The 24,178-nt window shown below is 50.9% G+C and overlaps 1 protein-coding gene across 4 annotated transcripts in view; it reads right to left on the reverse strand.

Moving 5' to 3' along the window:
* The window catches only part of ppfia3 (PTPRF interacting protein alpha 3), a 106,207-nt gene that overhangs the window by 11,014 nt on the left and 71,015 nt on the right, over window positions 1–24,178 (reverse strand). For 3 of the 4 annotated variants that reach the window (XM_052042904.1, XM_052042906.1, XM_052042907.1), the window contains 10 exons: window positions 21,399–21,625; window positions 18,732–18,972; window positions 15,007–15,155; window positions 13,057–13,223; window positions 11,670–11,763; window positions 10,336–10,417; window positions 8,583–8,783; window positions 7,256–7,318; window positions 2,736–2,762; window positions 1,370–1,545 (listed from right to left, as the gene is read on the reverse strand). In XM_052042904.1, the coding sequence (XP_051898864.1) occupies window positions 1,370–1,545; window positions 2,736–2,762; window positions 7,256–7,318; window positions 8,583–8,783; window positions 10,336–10,417; window positions 11,670–11,763; window positions 13,057–13,223; window positions 15,007–15,155; window positions 18,732–18,972; window positions 21,399–21,625 (1,427 nt within the window). The remainder of the gene's footprint in view (window positions 1–1,369; window positions 1,546–2,735; window positions 2,763–7,255; window positions 7,319–8,582; window positions 8,784–10,335; window positions 10,418–11,669; window positions 11,764–13,056; window positions 13,224–15,006; window positions 15,156–18,731; window positions 18,973–21,398; window positions 21,626–24,178) is intronic. The other variant, XM_052042905.1, reaches the window with a different exon arrangement.

Consider the following 24,178-nt stretch of genomic DNA (forward strand, 5'->3'; position numbering starts at 1 on the left):
GCATGGGGTTTGGAAGCTGCAACCCTCCCCATACGAGAACATCTGGTCAGCTGTGGGCATGGAACGAGGGCTGGGATGTGGGAGTGATCTCAACGTAGTAATAACTCTGGTAATCTGTACACCCGTGTGGTGTCAGATGGGCAGAGTTTCCAGACTGTGGGATGTTGTTTCTATTTGTAGCCAAACACACTTCACTGCACATTTCCAGAGCATGTTACACATTGGTGATAAATCTTCCAGTGAACCAGGTGAGATCAGGGGAGGGTGAACTGTTCCGGTGAGATTAGGGGAGGGTGAACTGTCCCGGTGACATCAGGGGGAGGGGGAACTGTCCCGGTGACATCAGGGGGAGGGGGAACTGTCCCGGTGACATCAGGGGGAGGGGGAACTGTCCCGGTGAGATCAGGGGGAGGGGGAACTGTCCCAGTGAGATCAGGGGAAGCAGGAACTGTCCCGGTGAGATCAGGGGGAGGGGGAACTGTCCCGGTGAGATCAGGGGGAGGGGGAACTGTCCCAGTGAGTTTCAGCCTCACTGACCTCACTGACTAATGTCACTCCAGCCAATTATCTAAGGGTTGTTGTGGGATCTTGCTGTGTGCAGCCCACACCTCAGCATCTTCATGTCCTGGAAGTGTGATGGTAGAAACCCTCATTCTGGCTCCCTCCTCATTCCAGATCCACTCCTCACTCATGACCCACACATCATCACTCTAGCCCCCGACCCTCACTCCGGCTATCCCCTCACTCCGGACCCACCCCTCACTCCAGTCCCCAACCCTCACTCGCGACCCACCCCTCACTCATGACCCCCACCCTTACTCCAGCTCCCCTCACTCGGGACCCACCCCTCACACACGGCTGATCTCGGAAGCCTGTGGATGCACAAGCACTTGGTCCATGGACGACGAGGACGATGCACTAACGAGTAAGCCAGATGCCACGTATGTGGATTTCCAAAAATCTGGATACAAATTAGCAGAGATTTTTGGCAGCTCCTGATTTTTCGAGGAAAGACACAACGAACTCCATTGGTGTGGATGTTTCTATGATCCACTTCCAGGACATAGAATAGAATCATAGAATCAGGTTTAGTATCACTGACCTATGTTGTGAAATTTGTTGTTTTTACATGAGGAAACCCCAAGGTTTTTTTCAAGGTATGCTGTGATGCGGGCTGTACACAGCAAGATCCCACAGGAACCCTTTGATAACTGGCTGGAGTGACGTTAGTGTTGAGGCCAGTGAGTGTCCTGGCCACGTGTAGTACAGTGGGGGCATTTCCCTTGGTGAAACAGCACCAGGTTCACGTTGAGGGGAAGGCGCAGGTGTGAAGGCAGCATTGGGGCACGGTCGGCTGAGAGTTATGTACCTGTGGAAACTGTCCACCATCTTGAGTTGGCCTCGCAATTCCTTCTTGGTGAGGTGATCCAACATCCGGGCATCGACCAGAGACTCCATGAAGTAACTGCGGTATTGCGGTAGTCCCAGGCTGGGAAGCCAGTCATTCCCCACCCACTCATGATTCATGTCTCCGTGGGCCAAGATCTAAAGGTGCATAACAAAGACAGTCTCGTGAAGTGGGCAACTCTCAAGGTCAAAGTGTCTGCTCAGGGTTCAAAGATCAACAGAACCCCAAGAATCAGCTGAAGCCCCTCAACAAATGCTACGTGGTGAAACATCTGAGGAACTGAATCAAACATTTGACACTGGGAACTACAAGGAGATATTGGGAAAGAGCAGTCAGCGGGTTTGAAGATGCTTTTGCAAAGGGAAAAAACTTCAGGGAGGGAATTCCAAAGCTTGGGATGTTGCCATTTGAAGGAGCTGCCAATAGCAGAGTGATGGCAATCAGGCATGAACAAGGCAGAATTGGACGAGGGTTGTGGGGCTGGAAGTGGTCACAGATTCAGCAAGGCTCTTCTGTACTGAATAGCCACTTTAACCTACTTCTCATGATGACTAATGCCAGCGACCATTGTTTCCATAGCAGCAGGGGAATAAAGGTGTTGGCCCGTTTTCAAGCATTTGGTTGGTTAACCACTGCAATACCACTTACAGCCGATGGAAGCCAATACGTAATTTAGAAGTCCTATTGGATTAAAAACAAATAGAGAAAAAAATGCTCAGAATAAATGTGAGGAATTCTGTTTCCAAATATCTCCTTTCCTCTCCAGTGAAACAACATTCCAGCTTCAGGCACCCTCTGGATAACGACGGGCAGTGTCAGTAGCTCCCTGTGCCATCCTGTAACACAGGACCCTGTGACTCATTGCCACCTTGGGTCACCAGTTCTGTTTGCACTTGGTCCTGGAGGTTCAATCACATGACCCTCCTCATCCAATAGCCCTGTCCTACAAAACCCACCCCCCCCCCCCCCAACCGTTGTTTGGTTCCACATGTCCACCATATGAGACCCTACCTACCCATCCGTTAATGGGCTGTCAATCAAACAGCTCCCCCAACGCCCACATGTTGACATTTTTGTCTATGAAACAAAAATGGTCAATTTTTTACTCCCCCAATGGTTGATTTCCTGGGTTGGTTCCCAATGATATCCTGGAATTGTGGTCCATTCCTTGAGGGCTCCAGGGCAATCCTGAAGCATTGCCAACAGGATTGCCACCAGCTCCCTCCACAAGTAACAGCTTCTGGCCCATTAGCAGTTGGCCAACTGCTGGCCCATCCACAACATCTTAAAACTGGATACAAATGGAAGACAAAAACACCAAACCCACCTGGTCCCAGCTGATTTCCTTGGCTTCCTACCATCGGACAGGTTAAAGGTTAGTGAGGCAGTGGGTGAAAGGATGTAAGAAAACAGTTAGTACAGTGTTAGTGCAATGTTAGTGCCACCCTCTACAGACCACAGGAACTGGGTTGAAGGGAGACTAGAACTGGGGAAGGTGCCATGACCATGATGAGAGGCAGAGATGGCTTGAGGACCTCTCCCGATCCTCCCCCTACCATGATCCTCCTTCCTTCCTCCTCCCTACCCCCTCCCCTGATCATGCCGCCCCTCCCTACCCCCTCCCCCGATCCTGCCCCTCCTCCCTACCGCCCAATCCTGCCCCTCCTCCCTACTCTCCCGATCCTGCCCCTCCATCCTTCCCCCTCCCTCTGATCCTGCCCCTCCTCCCTTCCCCCGCCCTCTGATCCTGCCCCTCCTCCCTACTCCCTCCCCCTGATCTTGTCCCTCCTCTCTTCCCCCTCACCCTGATCCTCCCCTTACTCCTTCCCTCCTCCTTCTGACGTAACAGGCAGGGAATCAACTTGGACAATTTGCCCACCACGTGTGCCCTGAACACGATGCCAATCTAAACTGATCCGATCTGCCTGCACATGGTCCGTGTCCCTCCATTTGCTGCCTGCGACTGTGTACGGTTTTGTCTCATCACACAAAGAGGATACGTTTGTCACAGAGGATGTGCAAGTTCTGGTGGTGGTGGGTTGCCGTGTCAGGAGACTAGATCTGTATTCACTACTCTTCAGAAGAATGACAGCTGAGTTCATTTACACTTACAAAACTCTCACAGTGCCTCAGAAGCAGGATGCAGAGAGGACAATGGCCCTGTCTGAGGATTCTAGAGTCACAGGTCTGAAAAGTGATGGCCAACTGGGACTGAGGTAAGAAGAATCTTTGGGATGCCCTTCCCTGGGGGATGTGAACGCTCAGTCATCGAGTTAATTCAAAACAGACATCAAAGGGTTTCTGGATATTCAGGGAATCAGGGAAATGGGGATAGTGCAGAAGATGCAGTGGAGATTGAAGATCAGCTGTGATTTTAAAGAATGACACAGCAGGCTTGAAGGGCCAAATGGCCTCCTGTGCTCCTATTTCATATGTTCTTCAGGTAAGGCTCCACCTGCTCCTTCATGTGGACAGGAACCATCTCATGGTGCTTGTTCAAGGCAGATCTATCCATGATATATTGCCTAAGACGTAGTCCTCAACCAACAACATGAACAGATTATTTGGACAATAGGTCCTGCTGTGCACGTGCTTCCTACGAAGAGTGATTATGATTCAAACATTATCTCATTGGCTGCAAAGTGTTTGATGAACCAAAAGTGCTATCAAAAAACAAATCTTTCTTTTCCATGCCTGATGTTTTTCTCTTTATAAAATATTTCTGTCGACAGAATCTTTTTCCCCTGTTGGGGTGTCACTCCACACGGCCACTTTGTTCAACAGACCCTTTGGGATTCCTCTTTTAAAAACCTCAATAATTTCCTTCAAGCCTCTACAAACTCTTAAAGGTGTAACACGTAAATTTAACAAGTCCCAAGAAATCCACAAATCCACCGATACCTTTTCTTTTAAACCCTTTGTATTGTAGTTGCTGAGCATACAGTCTGACTGTGTCCCAAATTCAGCATTGCTGAATAAACTGCAGCAAAAATACACCCCAGGAGTTACAGCAAAGATCAGCTGTTTTATAATTCCAGACAATGGACTACAGTGTAGTCGGATAGGTTAAAGGTGAGAGGAAGGGGTTTCAGAGGAGCTTTGATGGGAAAGAGATTTCAGACAGAGAGTGGTTGATATCTGGAACTCACTGCCAGAGGAGGTGACGGAATCAGATACAGTCACTGTGTTTAAGAGGCATTTAGACAGGCACTTAAATAGGGAAGGTGTGGAAGGATACAGAACTCATGGGGGCAGGTGGGAGTAGTGTAGATGGGCACAGGTGTGGAGGACACATGGGCCCGTTTCTGTGCTGTACAACTTGGACTCGATGACTCTAAACTTCAGTGGTCACGTTGAGCATGGAAACTGTCTTTGTAAATGTACTGGGTGTAACACCACTCTCCCACCAGTAGGAGACAGTAAGGCACCACTTCTGGCTGGAGCAGCAACTATAATTTGGGAGTTTATGAGCATTTCCACTTAGAAACAGGAGGCGGCCACTTGGCCCCTCAAGCCTACCCCAGCATTTAATAACATCATGGTCGATCCAACCATGACCTCAACACTGCACTCTTGTCTACCCACGGTAACCTTTCACCCCTCGCTTATCAAACACCTCACTTAAAAACATGCAGACTCTATTTCCACTGCTCAATAAGGGGAGAGGTCTAAGGCCTCACCACCATCAGAGAAAACATTTCACCTCGTCTTTGTCTTAAATAGGTGTCCTCTTGTTTTAAACAGCGATGCCCAGTACTAGATTTTTCAGCAACAGCAACCTCTTCTCCACTTCCATCCAATCAAAATCCCTCATGATCTTTCAATCAAGTCTCCTCTCACTCTTCTGAATCCTGGTGAATACAAGCTTAGCTTCTCCTGCCTCTCATAAGACAACCTGCCCATTGCAGGTTTTATTCTGGTAAACCTTACTCGAACTTGTTCCAAAACATTAACATCCTGGCTTGAGGAGAGAGACCAACACTGTACAGTATCCAGATGGGGTCTCACCGATGCCCCGTATATCCTCTATTTTTGTAATTCCCCTTGCAATAATTTGTTAATTACTTGCTAAACCTGCATACTAGCCTTTTGTGAATTCTGTGCCTGGTCATTCTACAATCTCTCACCACTTACATAATGTGCTTTTTTAAAATTTCTGCCAAAATGGACAATTTTATTTCCCCACTGAATTTTCCATTTCCCAGAGCTTTGGCTATGGTTTAACCCATCTATATCTCTTTGTTTACGGGCAGTCATCTTGGTGGTGTCAAGATGGCAGATTTTCTGGACTATTGGATGTGACTCCCACTGATATTCCGACACACTTTATTTCACTTTTTCACGTTACCCAGTGGTTCCATAACTCCCTCAGTGAACCCAGTGCATTCAAAAGGATCAGGAAATATACAAGCACTCCAAACCCCTGGCTCCAGCTCTGAATCAACTCATGTTCCTGACCCCAATCCCAGCTCCGGACACACTCCCAGCCCACAGTCCGAACCCCTGGCTCCAACACTCAACCCACCCACGTTCCTGACCCCAATCCCAGCTCCGGACACATTCCTGGCTCACTATCCAGATTCAAATTCGAGACACATTCCCAGCCCACATTCCAGACTAATGAGTGAGCCTGATGTGGGAATATCAGGATCTCCAAACAACTGGGGGCTGGATTATACGAATTTTACTGGCATTTAAGAATATCGTAAATTTGAAGATTCTAGATCTGGGAATTCTGCTACAGAACGGTCTGAAGGACGAAGAGAGAGAATAGGATAACAGGTATTATTTTTCAGTAAGAGAGAGACAGAGAAATCAGGAGAGGGAGAACAAAGCATCAATGCCCAGGTGTTTTAGAACAAGGAACCAGGTGTATTCCAGTTAGCAATGGAGAGCCAGGAATGTTAAATCTCAAATCACAACAATGCTCACTTACTTGGAGCCTTTAGTACAGTGAAACACCCTGATGTGCTTCAGAGCAGTAGTTATCAAGAGAATAATGATGTCTAGCCAACGTGGCAGATGATCAAAAGTTCATAAAATGGGTGGTTTTAAGGAATGTCTTAAAGGAGAAGAAACAGGTGGAGCGGTGTAGAGTCAGAGACACAGCACGGCAACAGGCCCTTTGGCCCACCGAGTCCGTGCCAACCATCAACCATCCACATAAGGAGCAAATTCCAGAGCTTCAGGAACAGCTAGCTGAAGATTAAACTCGGGGATGTTCGAGAGAACCCGGGGAGGACAGAGATTTCATTGGGTTAGAGAGGACGAGATCACACAGGGATGTGGGAACGAGGGTGACATATTTTTACAACATTGAGGCATCACTTTTCTGGGAAGCCGTGCACAACAGTGAGCACAGAGACCTAGCGCACCTTAGGACAAGGGGCATCAGGGGCTGGGTGACCCCAGGTTTACTGAGGGTGGAACGAGCTCAGCTGGTTGGGAGTGTGCTAGGACAGTGAGATCTGGAGGTAAGGAAGGTGTGGCTGAGAGTTTTGAATGAACTGAGGAAGGAGAGAGGTAGGTCAGGTATGGGTGGAAACAGGCAGTCCAAGTGACAGAGGAGAGGCGAGGCCTGAAACTCATCCCGGGCTCAAAGACAAAGACATCGCCAAGTTTGCAAAGAGTCTCATTCAGTTTTGGGAAGAGGGGTGGGGCAGAGACTGTGTCAGGAAAAGTTTCTGCCCACAAGGAGATGGCACAGTCTCGATGGGCCAAATGGCCTTCCCCACTGCAGTAATAATTCCACAACTAAGTTATTGTTAAAGCGAGAGCCCAGGTTCAGCCTGGTCAGCCTGGCAAGGCCAAGGCCCCACCACTGAGGAACTCCGCGCTCACACTCACCGTCTTTGTGGCTGCGGCCATGGACTCCATCTCCTCGTGGGTCACCCAGACGTTGCCCGTGTTCTGGTCGTGCAGCCCAGGATGGTCCGGGCAGGTCAAAGGGCAGCCGAGAAAGAGAGAGAGAGACACGGGTTCAGAACCTTCATCCCAGCAAACACTGTGCAAACATTGCTCTAGAGATCGTGCACAGGCTTACACAGGGCGGAGAGGGAGGGGGGTGAGGGGGCAAGGGGGGAAGATGGGGGTGAGGGAGGGGGAAGATGGGGGGAAGGGGGGCGAGAGGGAGTGGGGAGGAAGAGGAAGAGGGAGGGGAGGGGGGAGGGAGGGGAGAGGGAGGAGGGAGGGGAGAGGGAGGAGGGAGGGGAGAGGGAGGAGGGAGGGGGAGAGAGGGAGGGGGAGAGAGGGAGGGGGAGAGAGGGAGGGGGAGAGAGGGAGGGGGAGAGAGGGAGGGGGAGAGAGGGAGGGGGAGAGAGGGAGGGGGAGAGAGGGAGGGGGAGAGAGGGAGGGGGAGAGGGGAGGGGGAGAGGGGAGGGGGAGATGGTGGTGGAGGCTAGAGGGGGAGAGGGGGAGAGGGAGGTGGGAGAGAGAGGGAGGGGGAGAGAGAGGGAGAGAGAGAGAGAGGGAGGGAGAGAGAGAGAGAGGGAGGGGGGAGAGAGAGAGGGGGGGGAGAGAGAGAGGGAGGGGGGAGAGAGAGAGGGAGGGGGGAGAGGGAGAGGGAGAGGGAGAGGGAGGGGGGGCAAGAGGGATTTCCAGGTGTGGCCTCACCAACACCCGGTACAACTGGAGCACAACCTCCCTGTTCTTGAACTCCAACCTCTTCTCAATAAAGATCAATGTGCCATTTGCTGCCTTAACTACTTGTTGGACCTGCCAGCTCACTGTTATTCATGCACCAGAACACCTCAATCCCTCTGACCTTCACTCACAGTTATTCCAACTCTCTATTTTCTATGTGGCAATGTTTTCAATCTGGAGAGAGAGAAAGAGAGAAAGAGGGAGAGAGAGAGAAGGGAGGGAAGGAGTGGGAAGGGAGAAGGAGTGGGGAAGGAGTGGGGAAGGAGGGGGATGGGGTGGGGGGGCAAGGGGGGATGCTGGGTGTTTCCCAGGAGCTCAAAGGCATTTGATGTTTATGAAGGATGGGGTGAGCAAATCTGCGATGGGCTAGGTTGGGAAGATTTTGCTGTAATCTGACAGCAGTGCCTCGAATGGAACCAAAATCCCATTCAACACGAGTGTCAGGCCACTGGAAGATCACAATGGCCATGTTCTGATGGCAGATAGGGGAGCTCTCTCCACATTTCCAGGGTCCTGCGCGCGGTGTCCGTACCATTCGCGATGTGGTAGGTGCCGAGGGGCTGGTGAGAGACACCATTTCCTGGATGGCCAACCGGAGCTTCAGTCTGTGCAGGGGGTTACTGATCCCAATCTCCCGCTGGATCTCCGTGTCGGACAAGGCTGACATGATGGCCCCACTCTTGACGTTGGCTCTGCAGGCAGCCACGTACCAGGCTGGCATTCCAACCCACAGCTGGAGAGAGAGGGAAGACAGATGTGTCCTTCAGCACAAAGACACAGAGCAGGCTTCAACCTTAAGTCTTTTCAACACAGGACAAGGACAGCCTGGTCCAACAAGTCCATGCCCACCCTCAGAAAAAGCCACTCACTTAACCTTGTAAATGCCACTCACGACTCCGCAAACCCCACACACTAAACCCTGTGAACCCCACCCACAACTCTGTAAATCCCATCCACTGAACCCCATGAACCCTATCCACTGAACCCTATAAATCCCATCCACTTCATGCAGTGAACCCCACCCACAACCCCATAAACTCCATCCACTTAACCCTGAACTGCATTCATTTAACTCCCTAAACTCCCTCCACCTAACCCCACGAACCCCACCAATATAACCCTGTGAATCCCCATCCATTTAACCCCCTAAACCCCATCCATAACCCCATCCACATCCCTGTAAACCGCATCCATTTAACCACATAAATCCATCCACAATCCCATTAACTCCGTCTATTTAACCCATTATTCCCCACCACTACCTAAATGTTTCCTTTTCAGAGATTTATTCTTACTTGGGTAAGAAAGTCCAGTGCCCTGCTGCATAAAACAATTTCTCCCACCCTATCTCCTTGTGACTTCAGGGGAGGAACCAACAACACTGGGACACCTTCACTGAGCAAACTGAGGCAGTTCAACAAAGCAGTTCCTCTTCTCTAACTTGGGTCTGACACACTGTGGGTGTGTTCCAGCTACTGGGCTAGGTTCAAGTGGCCTGGAATATTAATCTCAGGGTTCTGGTTTGAATCCCAAGACAAAAGATGAGGAATTTAAATTCATTATTAAATCAGGAATGAGATACTTGTACTAGTAACGGTGACCATGAAACTATCGGACTGTTGTAAAACCTACCTGGTTCACTCATGTCCTTCAATGTGCTGTCATTACCCTGTCTGGACTACAGGTGACTAAATGTGGCTGACTGCCCTCTGAAATGGCAGAGGGTCACTTAATTCACAGGGGCAATTAGGGATGCACAATAAATGTTGGTCTTGCCAATGCACCTATATACCATGAACGGATAAATGCAAAGTACATCCCACAAAAAAAATCATGAGAAATAAAGCTGCAGCCCACTCCTTGGCTGGTTGAGTGCCAGGCACTTGGCTCTTACAGTCATAGAAACACACAGCAGGGAAACAGGCCCTTCGGCCCACCTAGTCCATACTGACCATCAACCACCCACTATACCAATCCTACACTGATCCCACATTCCCCACACTCCCATCAACTCCCCACAGATTCTACCCCTCACCCACACAGTGGGAGCAATTTACAGCAGCCAATTAACCCACCGACCCTCACATTTTTGGGATGTGGGAGGAAACTGGAGCACCTGGAGAAAACCCACACGGTCACAGGGAGAATGTGCAAACTCCACACAGACAGCACCGGAGGTCAGGATTGAACCTGGGTCTCTGGAGCTGTGAGGCAGCGGCTCTGTGCTGTTAGTCCCATTGCTTCTCCCTCCCCTCTCCCCTGGATTAGGCAAAAAATGTTTTCACCTCCAGCCACGCGACAACAGTGGGTCCATCCCAGGAAGCAAAGGGAAGTCCCTGACGACAAGCTTCTTCCAGCAGTTCGTGCCTGCAAAGCAAGAGTCCATTCCTTCAGAGAACAACCCCAGAAAGTCAAGGCAAAGAAACAATACTGGCACTGGAACAGGCCATTCGGCCCAACATCCTGTACTGTATCAAAACATCACAAATAACGATCAGCAGCCTTTATCTACAGATTAATATACTGATTTGTGTTACTCTTTCTGGTACATTGTAGTAGGAGGGTTTATTGTATCTTACAGGTGACATCCCACTGCAGGTTCATTTTGCAAACCGGAACCTTCTTCTATTGGAGGAGAGGTTTTAGTCTGTATTTATTGGTGCAAAATTTCAAGCTTCAGGAGGCTGCAAACAGGTTTGTTGCTCAATGTAGGGAAACACTGGAGCCCACCTGAGCACAGAAAGATCCCACAAATAGCAGCGAGAGCAAGATCAGAAAACCCAGATTTTTTTGACGGTTGAGGGATAAAGGTTTTGGCCAGAACAGTGGTCAAGGATTCCTCCGCTTGTCTTTGGTATAAAGGGGCTCTGAATCCACGATAAAGGGGCTCGGAGACTACGATAGAGGGGCTCGGAGACTACACCAGAGGGGCTCGGAGACTACACCAGAGGGGCTCGGAGTCTAAGATAGAGGGGCTCGGAGTCTACGATAGAGGCGCTCGGAGATTTGCACCAGGTTTCTGTGTACAGGATAACTCCACTGTTCTGCTTTCAACCACTGGAAATACCACTGGTCCTGGTTGTGGTTCACTGGGTAATGTTTTCTGCACTCTGTTTGGTCTCGCTGAGGCTGTGGTCTCCGTGGTCCCTTTACACTTACTAGGTTCACTGGGACATTTATTGTCATACTGTGTAACATCTAAACGTGAATTAAAAATCTGATGGGTATTAATGGGAATAACATCCAACAGTCTGGAAAATCTGTGAACCCAGTGCCACCAAAGTCCCGAATACACTGGATTATCATAATTTTACCGTAGTTGCCTGCATTGGGGTCGGAATTTGGGTCAGGGCTCAGGGTCGGGACTGGGGTTGGGATTTGGGTCAGGCCTCGGGTTGGGATTGGGGTCAGGATTTGGGATTGGGATTTGGGTCAGGGTTCGGGGTCAGGATTTGTGTCAGGCCTTGGGTTGGGATCAGGATTTGGGATCGGGATTTGGGTCAGGGTTCGTATTGGGATTGGGGTCAGGATTTGGGGTCGGAATTTGGGTCAGGGTTTGGGTTGGGATGCATGTTCGACGCTGTGATCTACCTCCAGTAACAGGAATGCATAAACGTACTTTTTCTTATTCCTTCGGTCTTTGTCTACTGGTCCTCCCAGTTTTGAGAGTCCTAGGGGGTCTTGTGGAGAGACCTCAGTGTCTGGTGTCCCAGCTGAGGAAGAGACAGATCACATTGTGTTAGTCTCCTGTTCCTGGAGAGAAGGAGATCCACACCCAGAGCAGCTTGTGAAGGTTTGTGCATTGTTCAGCCGTGGACAGGTTGGGTTAGGGTTAGCTGCAGACACAGATACCAGCCTGGTTTCTCCAAGGAGTCTCTGCACTCCACGGAAGATCAAACACAGAAGCCTATTCATTCCACCACATGTGGGCCAGTCCCACATTAACCACTCTCCCCTTGTGGATCCTCCGGTTAGTATTCGCTCTGTGTTCTGGATGACCTGACCGTAAATCTGTCCTTTGCCTTGGGGCCTGTCCAATGTCTCTGTAACCTCCTCTGCACCAACAACCTTCAGCAATTCCAGGCTGCTTTCCCTACCTAACTTCCTTAGCTCCATCATCGGCAGTGTGCCTAGGCACGCTCAGTCCCTGAACTCAGGAACCCCTTCTCTAAGCACTCTCCTCTTTAAATCTTCTTTAAAGCTGCCTCTTTTATCTAATGTGCATCAATGTCAATTTTTACTCAAGCTCCTCTCAAACCTTCTTGGCACACTTGACTATGAGGATTGCCTACAACCTACACAGGTAACCTCGACGCTCACCCCAAAGCTTCAAATATTCAATCTGAATTTTTTCTTAAATGAAGCTGCCTCAACTACCCTCTGTATCGAAGGGACCCTTGTTCCCCAAAACTCTGTGGTAAAGTCATGGGGTCATACAGCACAGAAACAGGCACTTCAGCTCAGCAAGTCTGCACAGACCATCGAGCACAAAATTACACTAATACCATGTTTTATTCTCCCCACATTCCCAATAACTCCCCCCAGATTCTACCCCTCACCTGTAAACAATGGCAATTTACAGCAGACAAGTAACTTACCAATCCATCTTTCTTTGGGATGTGGGAGGAAATCAGAGCACTTGGGGGAAACCCATGCAGTCACGAAGAACGTGCGAGCTCCACACAGACAGTGCCAGAGGTCGGGAATGAACCCAGGTCTCTGGTGCTGTGAGACAGCGGCTCTATCTGCCGTACCAGTGTGCCACCCAATCCCTGCTCCACACCCTGGAGGATGATCTCATTCAGAGATGGATATCCCTCAGCTCCTCTCATCTCAGGTGGGGAGGGTCTTGCGAGGTCTATCATTCAGACTTCTCAGGTCTGGTGTTGGGTCGTGTGAATCCAGGACCCTCCACTTCCCCCCGGACAGGCAACAACCTCATCAACCCATTTTTTCTGCTTGTCCCACTGCCCGGTGAGGGGGGATTCCGGCTGTGAAAAGCCTACCTTGTGACGGAGAGTCCCTGACGCCGTGTCCCAGGCGACCTTTCTCCTTCTTTCCAAACAGGCGGCCGATGGACGATTTGATGCTCTTCTTCTTGGGCACCTTGTGCAGGGAGTCCTGGCTGCTGTTGCTGCTGCTGCTGCCCAGACCGTCCTGGAAACCTGACAGACTGGCAGCCACGTATGGACATTGTGAGCTCAGATACAACCCGTCCCAGCCTGCCCCTCCCCCAAGGATCTCACAGACCCCGAGACCCCACCCTCCCTGCTCCTCCATCCACAACCAACTAGGGCACACAATCATTTACAGCCACCCTCCTTGGCCTCACGAGGAGGGCTTCCAGTCTGACCCACGCAGAGCATCAAGGATCTTACCCTGGCAAACCTTTGGCACCAAAACATGGGGTTGGGGCTCATGTGTCAGAGTTCGTGGCAAAGGTCACATTTCACCACCGAAGAACCTCTGGATCCTGGAGGTACCACCCCTTTGGGAGGAAGGGTCACCCTGAGGGATTCTCTGCACCTACAGTACCATCCAACCCCCACTAACAGAGGCAGGTGGAGGGAAGGATGGACCCATCTCTGACAGCACCCACACTTTTATCTCCTCCTCCACACAGAGGGGCAGGGGTAGACACTGTCTCCTTGCACCCCTTCACTTTTCCCCTTAACACGGGGCAAAGACCAGCATTGTCTGATGCACTGTCGTGGTAAGTCTGATACTGTCAAGTCTGCCTGGTACAAATGAGCTCCCAATTCCAAGGGAAGCAGAACACGCACCTCGTGAGGTCCCTCACCCATGTAGGACAAACCCAGACAGCATCACCTGGAGAAACATCACGGTAACTGCAGGTTCCTCATGACAACAGCCACAGCATTAAAGAGGTCAGCTGTCTGCACAGTTGAGAAATGGGCCTTTGGGGTCGACTGACAAGTGCTGGAGATTACTCTCCACACAAGCCTCCTCCCACCTTGCCTTTGTTCCATTTGTCACTAACTGACTATGGACACCACACAAAATGCCAACAATTAATGTTCATCCTGAATTCTGGAGAACTGAGGCAGCGCTGGGAGTCAACACGTTACTGAGGGTCCAGGGTCACAGGGAGACCTGACATGGCAAAGACAACTTCTTTCCTCAAAGGACACGTGACCCAGATGGTCTGTACAATAATCGACAGTCACCTTACAGATCAGATCTCTTTATTAGTCACATGTACATCGAAACACACAGTGAAATACATCTTTTTGCGTAGAGTGTTCAGGGGGCAGCCCGCAAGTTTCGCCACACTTCCGGCGCCAACATAGCATGCTCACAACTTCCTAACCTGTATGTCTTTGGAATGTGGGAGGAAACTGGAGCACCCGGAGAAAACCCACGCAGACACAAGGAGAACATACAAACTCCTTTCAGACAGTGGCTGGATTTGAACCCAGGTCACTGGCGCTGTAAAGCGTTACACTAACTGCTACACTACCGTGCCTGCCCGAAGAAGACGAAGCCAGAAGAAGACACTGGCTTCTTCTCTCTCAGGAGTAATGAGTGGTGTGGTGGGATTTGAACTTGTATCTCTAGATCAACGGTTTGGAACCCTGGCTGCTGAACCAGTAACTTAACCACCACAATACAGTTCCCGGATCCCACAGCATCGTATTCCTTCCTCCCTCGTGTCATTATTCATGATCCCTGTAAATCCCCATGGGAGATTTTTCCCCATGGGAGATCCCTATGGGAGTGAGCTCCACATTCTCACCACTCTCTTGGACAAGAAACTTCTCCAGAATTCCCTGTTGGAACTGAGGGATAACTGCATGTCCACACCTTGGGTTCATTACTGGTGGGATCATTATCCCCTGCGCACCCCAGCCAGCCCTTTCCGAATCCTGAAGACCTGTGTCAGTCCATCCCCTTCATCCAGGGAAGGACCCCCACCCACCGAGTCTTTCACTCACCTGCGAGGCTCTCGACTGTCATCCAGAGCGCTGGCCTGCAGAGCCTGGGTGACCCGTTCCAGTCGCACGGCACGTGGGGTCGGAGGTGGGGAGGTCTCACACTGGATGGTGGTCTTGTCTTCACGGGAGTCTTCCCGAGTCAGGGAGTTCTGGCAAAGGGAGAAACATCTGTCAATGGTTATCTAACCTGTTACAGGTAAAGGCACCAGATTCGGAAAACTGAACAATCTGTTTGTTTAGTACACCCAGCTCTGTAGAATGGTGATAGCAGGATGAGGACATCCAGCCCATTGAATCAAGAGCTGGAAATGCTGGAAACACTCAGCAGGTCAGGCAGCATCTGTGGAGAGAGAAACAGTTAATGTTTCAGGTCTCAGACCCTTCATCTGACCTGAGGGAGAGAGAAACGAGTTAGTTGAGTAGCAGGGAAGGTGAGGAGGGAGTATCTCTATTGGGGTGAGACCAAATGTGTGAATGTAGCCTGGACGTACAAAACTGCAGATGCTGGAAAAAGATGAACTGCTGGAGGAACTCAGCAGGTCAGGCAGCGTCTGAGGGGAGAAAAGGATGGTCAACGTTTTGCATCAAATCTGCATCCCAATGCAGGGTCTCAGGAAGAAACGTCAACCATCAGTCTGCCCCACAGATGCTGCCTGACCCGCTGAGGTCGTCCCGTGGTGTGTAGTTTGCTGAATGAATGCAGCAGTTAGGATCAGATTAAGCTTTTTGGTCGGTGTAGTGTGTTGCTAATGGTGAGGTTGTGAGACGTGGACAGCTGGTCAAACACATCAAGAAGACAATCTGAAAGGGTGGCCATGTCGGATGAGAAGGCCATCGGACGATTACACCATTGTGAATCTTTGCTGTTCTGCTCCCCAGAACACTGTGGGTATTCAAGGCCAAAATACTTTTGGAGTAAGGGGACAAGAATGAGCAAGGTGGGCCGAACCCACAGATCAACTACGAGCTGTCTGAATGGGTGATCAAACTGAAGGATCGTGGGGCTGTGGGGTCAATTCCTGCCTCGAATTCTTGCCCTTAAATTTTAGGCAGGAGAACAGGACACTGTCACAACTTCAAACGAACAAATGAAACATCAGCCCCCTAGGTCCTGTCTTTTCTCAGAGCCTCAGGAATGTCAAACGTCATTCACGGTGACTACACCACTGAGTCCATTTATTGGTGGAAATGGGAGTTTAATTTTTCAACTGGACCAAACACTGAACAGAGACAACACTGTAGTTAAGTACAGCCCATGGAGGTTCAGGTGGGGACTGGAGTTCGAGAAGATGGCGTTCACAGTCAGTGGTTCCTACAACTGTTGTCCTGAATAGCTTGTAAGTCAAGGTCAAGCAAAGGTTCAGCCAGTCTATTTCGTTTTGTGGATGTGGGCATCACTGGTGCGGCCTAGGTTAATTGTCCGTTCCTAACTGCCCTCGAGAAGGTGGTGGTGAGCCACCTCATTGTACCCTGAAGTACATTGAACAGAGCGAAGGTCCCCCCGCAGGCTGCTCAAGAGGGGCGTCCAGGATTTAGACCCAGTGCCGACCAAGGAACGGTGATATATTTCCCCGGGTGTGACTAGGAGGGGAACTTGGTGGTGTTTTTGGTGACGGAGGTTAGAGGTCTGGGAGGTGCTGCCAGAGTTCAAGTAATTGCAATGCGTTGTGTAGACGGTACACACTGCAGCCACTGTGCACCGGTGTGGAGGGAGGGGTGGTGAGGGGCTGTCAATCAAGTGGGCTGGATGATGTCAGGCTTTGAGTGTGATTGGTGCTGCAGTCATCCAGTAAAGTGAGAGCGTCCCTACAAATTCCCACGTGCCTTGTAGATAGTTTTGGGGAGTCAGGAAGCGCGTTACCCCTGTGGAGTACCCACCCTCTGACCTCTCTCTGGTAGTCTTCACTACATAGACTCCATTTATTGCCCTGGGCTTTGCCCTCTGTCACCGGCAGATTACTCCCTGCATGGGGGCACAGCTGGTAGAGCCGCGACCTCACAGAGCCAGAGACCCGGGTTCAATCCTGACCTTGGGTGCTGTCTGCGTGGAGTTTGCATGCTCTCCTTGTGACCGTATGCATTTCCCCCTGGGTGCTCCAGTTTCCTCCCACATCCCAAAAACGTGCATGTTGATAGGTTGATTGGCTGCTGTATGTTGCCCCTGGTGTGTGGTACAATCTGGGGGAGGAGATGGGAATGTGGGGAGAATAAAATGGGACTAATGTAAATAGGTCAACAATCTGCTGGAGGAACTCAGCGGGTCGAGCAGCAACTGTGGGGGGAAGGAATTGTCAACGTTTCGGGTTGAAATCCTGCATCAGGGCCCAGTGTAAATAGGTGGTTGATGGTCAGTACAGACCCGGTGGGCTGAAGGGCCTGTTTCTGTGTGCTCCCTCTCTGTGAGTGAACACGTCAAGCTGCAGCTTCGACCTGCTTTCCATCCACCTCGACCTTACCTCCTTCGTTCCAACTCTCTCTTTCCCACTCATCACTGGCACTGCTGACCAACACTGGACTTCAACCACTGACCGACACTGGAACTGACCCACTGACCAACACTGGACTTCAACCACTGACCGACACTGGAACTGACCCACTGACCGACACTGGACTTCAACCACTGACCGACACGGAAACTGACCCACTGACCGACACTGGATTTCAACCACTGACCGACACTGGACTTCCAACAACTGACCAACACTGGAACTGGACCACTGACTGACACTGCACTTCAACCACTGACTGACACTGGACTTCAACTGCTGACTGATGCTGGAACTGGACCACTGACCGGTGCTGGACTTCAACCACTGACTGGCGCTGGGTTCGAACCACTGGCTGGTGCTGGAACTGACCCACTGACCAGTGGTGGGTTTGAACCACTGACCGACATTGAAGTTGAACCACTGACCAGTGGTGGGTTTGAACCACTGACCGGCGCTGGAACTGACCCACTGACCGGCAGTGGGTTCAAACCACTGACTGACCTTGGAGTTGAATCACTGACCAGTGGTGGGTTCAAACTACTGACCAACATTGGAGTTGAACCACTGACTGGTGGTGCGTTCGAACCACTGACCGACACTGGGTTCAAACGACTTTTTTTTTATTATATAAACATTTATTCGCTAAAAGCACTACAAAAAGACAACCAGTGTCAATACACTACATCTAATACAGAAAAGAACAAACTAAGCAACGACATAACTACAGTAGAGAATGCCAACTAATACTAATGAAACACACACGCAACGCTACACCCGTTAACGCAACACGCAACACTTCAAATAAGGATCGCGTTTGTCCGGTCCACGACACACGCGATCCCCTGACAGGCCCACCGAGTGCGGAACTCAGCCAGGGTGCCCGCAGAAACCGCATGCTCCCTCTCTAAACACACCCACGTGCACACGTAAGCACGGAAGACGGGCAGGCAGGCAGACCGGCCAGTACCCTTGGCCGCCCGCCCGCCGCCGCATCCCGTGGATGGCCAGCTTGGCCAGGCCCAGCAGAAGACCCACCAGGAGATCCTCTGCGTGTCCCGCCCCGCGCCGCACTGGGTGCCCGTAAACCAACAGCATCGGGCTGAAGTGCAGCCAGAACTTGGGTTTGAACCACTGACCGGTGGTGTGTTCGAACCACTGACCGGCGGTGGAACTGACCCACTGACCGGTGGTGGGTTTGAACCACTGCCTGTTGACCTGGCCCATAGCAGCACTTACGGCATTCCCGATACTGAGCCGGTCGCACTCTCGGGCTGGGCTGTGCGGAGTCATCCTGGGGGTGGAATGCCCACTGTTGGGAGGCGAGGGGCTGGCGAGTGTTGACGCAGTGACGGAGTGCGGGAGGCTGGGGGCTGTGCGATAGCGGCCGGACTGCTGCCCCTCCAGGGTCCCGCTGCCCACCCGACTCTCGATCTCTTCTGCTCTCAGTTCTGTTGTCTCCTTCTCTTCCTGAATCATCCTGAAAACAAACAAGAAACCAGTTTACAGAGGGAGCAGCTCCCAGTGATCTAGCGCTGGAGGAGACTAGAGAGGCCATTCTGGACCTGGTACTAGGCGATTAGCCTGATCAGGTTTCAGATATCTCGGCGGGAGAGCATTTTGGAGACAGTGACCATAATTCCTTGACCTTTGCCATAGCTTTGGAGAGGGACAGGAGCAGACAATATGGGAAAGTATTTAATTGGGAGAAGGGGAATTATGATGCTATCAGGCAGGAACTCGGGAGCGTAAATTGGGAACAAATGTTCTTGGGGAAGAGCACAATGGAAATGTGGAGGTTCTTTAGGGAGTATTTGCATTGGGTTCTGGATAGGTTTGTTCCATTGAGGCAGAGTAAGGATGGTAGAGTGAAGGAACCGTGGTTGACAAAAGACGTAGAATATCTTGTCATGAGGAAGAAAGAAACTTACCTGAGGTTTAGAAAGCATGGATCAGACAGGGCTCTGGAGAGTTACAAGGCAGCCAGGATGGAGCTTAAGAATAGACTTAGGAGAGCTAGAAGGGGGCATGAGAAGGCCTTGGTGAGTAGGATTAAGGAAAACCCCAGAGCGTTCTACACGTATGTGAAGAATAGGAGGATGACTAGAGTGAGGGTAGGACTGATCAGGGATAAAAGAGGAAACATGTGCCTGGAGTCGGAAGAGGTAGGGGAAGTCCTTAATCAATACTTTGCTTCAGTATTCACCAGTGAGAGAGACTTTGTTTGTGAGGATGGTGTACCACAGGCTGATACGCTAAGTCATGTCGACGTGAAGAAAGGATGTGCTGGAACTTTAGAAAAACATTAGGATGGATAAGTCACTGGGGCCGGACGGGATATATCCAAGGTTATTACGGGAAGCAAGGGAAGAGATTGCTGCACCTTTGGTGATGATCTTTGCATCTTCACTGGCCAAAGGAGTAGTGCCAGATGATTGGAGGGTGGCAAATGTTGTTCCTTTGTTTAAGAAAGGGAGTAAGGATAACCCTGGGAATTACAGACCAGTGAGTCTTACTTCAGTGGTGGGCAAATTACTGGAGAAGATTCCTAGAGACAGGATTTATGGGCATTTGGAGAAGCATAGGCTGATTAGGGACAGTCAACATGGCTTTGTGAGGGGCAGGGCGTGCCTCACAAGCCTGATTGAATTCTTTGAGGATGTGATAAAGCACATCGATGAAGGTAGAGCAGTGGATGTGGTGTACATGGATTTTAGTAAGGCATTTGATAAGGTTCCTCGTGGAAGGCTCATTCAGAAAGTCAGGAGGCATGGGATCCAGGGAAACTTGGCTGTGTGGATTCAGAATCAGCTCACCCATACAGGACAGAGGGTGGTGGCAGATGGAGCGTATTCTGCCTGGAGGTTGGTGACAAAAGGTGTTCCGCAGGGATCTGTTCTGGGACTCCTGCTGTTTGTGATTTTTATAAATGACTTGGATGAGGATGTGGAAGGCTGGGTTAGTAAGTTTGCTCATGATACAAAGGTTGGTGGTGTTGTGGATAGTGTGGAAGGTTGCTGTAGGTTACAACAGGACATTGATAGGATGCAGAGTTGGGCTGAGAAGTGACAGATGCAGTTCAACCCAGAAAAGTGTGATGTGATACACTTTGGAAGATCGAATTTGAAGGGAGAATACAAGGTTAATGGCAGGACTCTTAGCAGCGTGTATCCTTCAAGGTTGCTGCGCAGGTTAATAGGATTGTTAAGAAGGTGTATGGAGTATTAGCCTTCATTAGTCGGGGTATTGAGTTCAAGAGCCGTGAGGTAATGTTGCAGCTCTATAGAACTCTGGTCAGACCACACTTGGAGTATTGTGTTCAGTTCTCATCGCCTCATTATAGGAAGGATGTGGAAACTTTAAAGAGGGTGCAGAGGAGATTTACCAGGATGTTGCATGAATTGGAGAGCATGTGTTATGAGGACAGGTTGAGTGAGCTCGGGCTTTTCTCTTTGGAGCGAAGGAGGATGAGAGGTGACTTGATAGAGGTGCACAAGGTGATAAGAGGCATAGATTGACTGGACAGTCAGAGACGTTTTCCCAGTGCAACGATGGCTAACACGAGGGGACATAATTTTAAGATGATTGGAGGAAGATATAAGGGGGATATCAGGACTTCTTTTTCCCCCACAGAGAGTGGTGGGTGCGTGGAACGCACTGCCGGCAGAGGTTGTGGGCAGAAACATTAGGGACATTTAAGAGACTCTTAGATAGACACATGAATGATAGAGAAATGGATGGCTATATGGGAGGGAAGGGGTAGATAGATCTTAGAGCAGGATAAAATGTCGACACAACATTGTGGGCCGAAGGGCCTGTACTGTGCTGTAATGTTCTATGTTCTAGGTAACCAAGGAATGGTCCCCACCAATCCCCCACCACCCCCCCCCCCCCCCTTCTCCTCACCTGATTTCCTTGTTGATGGCTTCCAGCTGTTCCTGGAGCATCAGAGCGAGTGTCTGAACATCTGTCTGCCCACTCGGTGACAGAATGTCAGCGGAGCTGAATATCGTCTCCCGGTCGTCATCATCCATGTCCGAACCGTCCACGTCGCTCTCAAAGGCCTGCGCCACGTTGGCCAGGACATTGGCCTGTTGGGCTCGTTCCCACTCCTGCTCATTCAGGGTCTGCACCTGCGCAGTAAAGGTGGTCTTCAGGGTTGGACACCAGCTCCTCTCACCCCACCCCCACCCCCACCGTCCACACCCTACCTCCCCACATACTCCCTCACACACCCTCAACACAACCCAATTCCCATCGTCACACCCAGCTCTTCCAGTCCCCACCCCCACAGCCCACATCCTACCCCCCAACACCCCCTCACACACCCAATCACATTCCTCCAAACCCCCGTCTATTCACACCCCCAAACTCCCCCACTTACCCCCCAAACACTGCCACACCTAGCCTACCCCTGAATATTCTCCAACCACCTCACAGACACCCCGCCCCACAACACTCCAACCCCACCGAGGCATCTGCCCTTCTCCTGACACCCCCCCACCCCACCAACTCTCTCGCCCACTCCACCCTAGCCCAGCCCGGGTCTGCACTGCGTTCGTCCCAGTGCACTGTCGCTGACCTGGGTTACAAACAATCTAAGGCCCAGGGCTGCTGCACAGGACACAAGCACGGCCTCGTTGTGCTTCAGTGGATGGGTGAGACTCAGAGAAGCAGCTGTGGCCTGGCCCAGGAACTGCTGACAACATGCAGCCATGTCGAGCAGAGGAGAGGCAGGAACTGGGGCAGGCGAGAGGGCTGCTCGTGGATTCTCTCAAAATTGCTCATTAAATGACCATGGACCACACACCAGGAACAGCCTTCACACAAACTGTATCCTTTGCCATAAAACAACAAGATGCTGGAAGCCAGGCAGCATCCGTGGAGAAAAGCAGGCGGTCAACATTTCGGGTCAGGACCCTTCTTCAGGACTGAAGATAGGAAAAGGGGAAGCCCAATATATAGGAGGGAAAAGCAGAGCAGTGATAGGTGGACAAAAGAGGGGAGGCGGGGTGGGCACAAGGTGGTTACAGGTAGATGCAGGTAAGAGATAGTGATGGGCAGGTGCTGGGGAGGAGGGGAGAGCAGATCCACCGGGGGATGGGTCACAGGTAAGGAGGCAGGTGCCCCATGGGGGGGAAGGGAAGAAAAGGAGAGAGAAAAAAATTGGCGAGGTGAAAAGAGAGAGGCTGGGAAATGGAAAAGAAGAGGCAAGGTGGGGGGGGGGGGGGCGGGGTCAGTTTACTTAAAGTGGGAAAATTCAATGTTCATGCTGTTAAGCTGTCAGGTCCCAAGATGGAAAATGAGGTGCTGTTCCTGTAGCTTGCGCTTGGAATTCTCCTGGCAGTGGAGGTTCGCAGAACACCTGTGCTCTGTCCGTAACCGCGATCTGCACCTCCCCGTTGCCAGTCACTTCAACACCCCCCACCACCCCCGCCCACCCCCCAACTCCATCACTGATATGTCAGTCCTCCACCTTCTGCACTGCCAGGAGAATTCCAAGCGCAAACTGGAGGAACAGCACCGCATTCTCCGTCTTTGACCTTACAGCCGAAAGGCATGAACCTTGAATTCTCCCACTTCAAGTAAACCGACAACCCCCCCACCCCCCCAACATTGCTTCTTTTCTTCCCTTTCCCAGCCTCTCTCTTTTTCCTCCTCGTCATATACTTTCTCTCTCCTTTTCCCTCTCCTCCCCTCCCTGCCCCATGGGGCACCTGCCTCCTTCCCTTTGACCCATCCCCCGGTGGATCTGCTCTCCCCTCCTCCCCAGCACCTGCCCATCACTATCTCTTACCTGCATCTACCTGTAACCACCTTGTGCCCACCCCACCTCCCCTCTTTTGTCCACCTATCACTGCTCTGCTTTTCCCTCCTATATATTGGGCTTCCCCTTTTCCTATCTTCAGTCCTGAAGAAGGGTCCTGACCCGAAACGTCGACCGCCTGCTTTTCTCCATGGATGCTGCCTGGCCTGCTGAGTTCCTCCAGCATCATCGTGTTTTTTCATCTAGATTCCAGCATCTGCAGTCCTTTATTTCTCTTGTATCCTCCACAAACATCAGGGCAATAAGAGAGTGATACAACAGAATCTCTATCCTGCAAACACTGGCCAGTTGTGTTACACGGGCACAGAAAAGGCTCAGAACTCTCGGTGCCGATCACTGGGTCATGTTGGAGATGTGGAATTGCCCTGAAGCGTGTGGCCTACTGGGCCAGTTCAGAGGGAGTTCCATTAACCACACAGCTCTGGGCCTGGAGTCACGTATAGGACAGACCACATGAGGAAGGCTGAGATCATTCCCTGGAGTGAACCTGCTGGGTTTTTAAGTGACAAACCAACAGTTTTGTGCCCACTATCACTGATGCAGCAACGAGAGTACAGCCAACACCTTGTCTTCGCGCCGAGTGGCCAATGAAGTCAATGACACAGTGGTACAGTGGCATGCAAAAGTTTGGGCACCCCTGGTCAAAATTTCTGTTACTGTGAATAGCTAAACGAGTAGAAGATGACCTGATTTCCAAAAGGCATAAAGTTAAAGATGACACATTTCTTTAATATTTTAAGCAAGAATACTTTTTTATTTCCATCTTTTACAGTTTCAAAATAACAGAAAGGGAAAAGGGCCTGAAGCAAAAGTTTGGGCACCCTGCATGGTCGTACTTAGTATCACCCCCTTTGGCAAG

The sequence above is a fragment of the Pristis pectinata genome, chromosome 33 (genome assembly GCF_009764475.1).
Source record: "Pristis pectinata isolate sPriPec2 chromosome 33, sPriPec2.1.pri, whole genome shotgun sequence".
In the NCBI taxonomy this organism is placed as follows: domain Eukaryota; kingdom Metazoa; phylum Chordata; class Chondrichthyes; order Rhinopristiformes; family Pristidae; genus Pristis; species Pristis pectinata.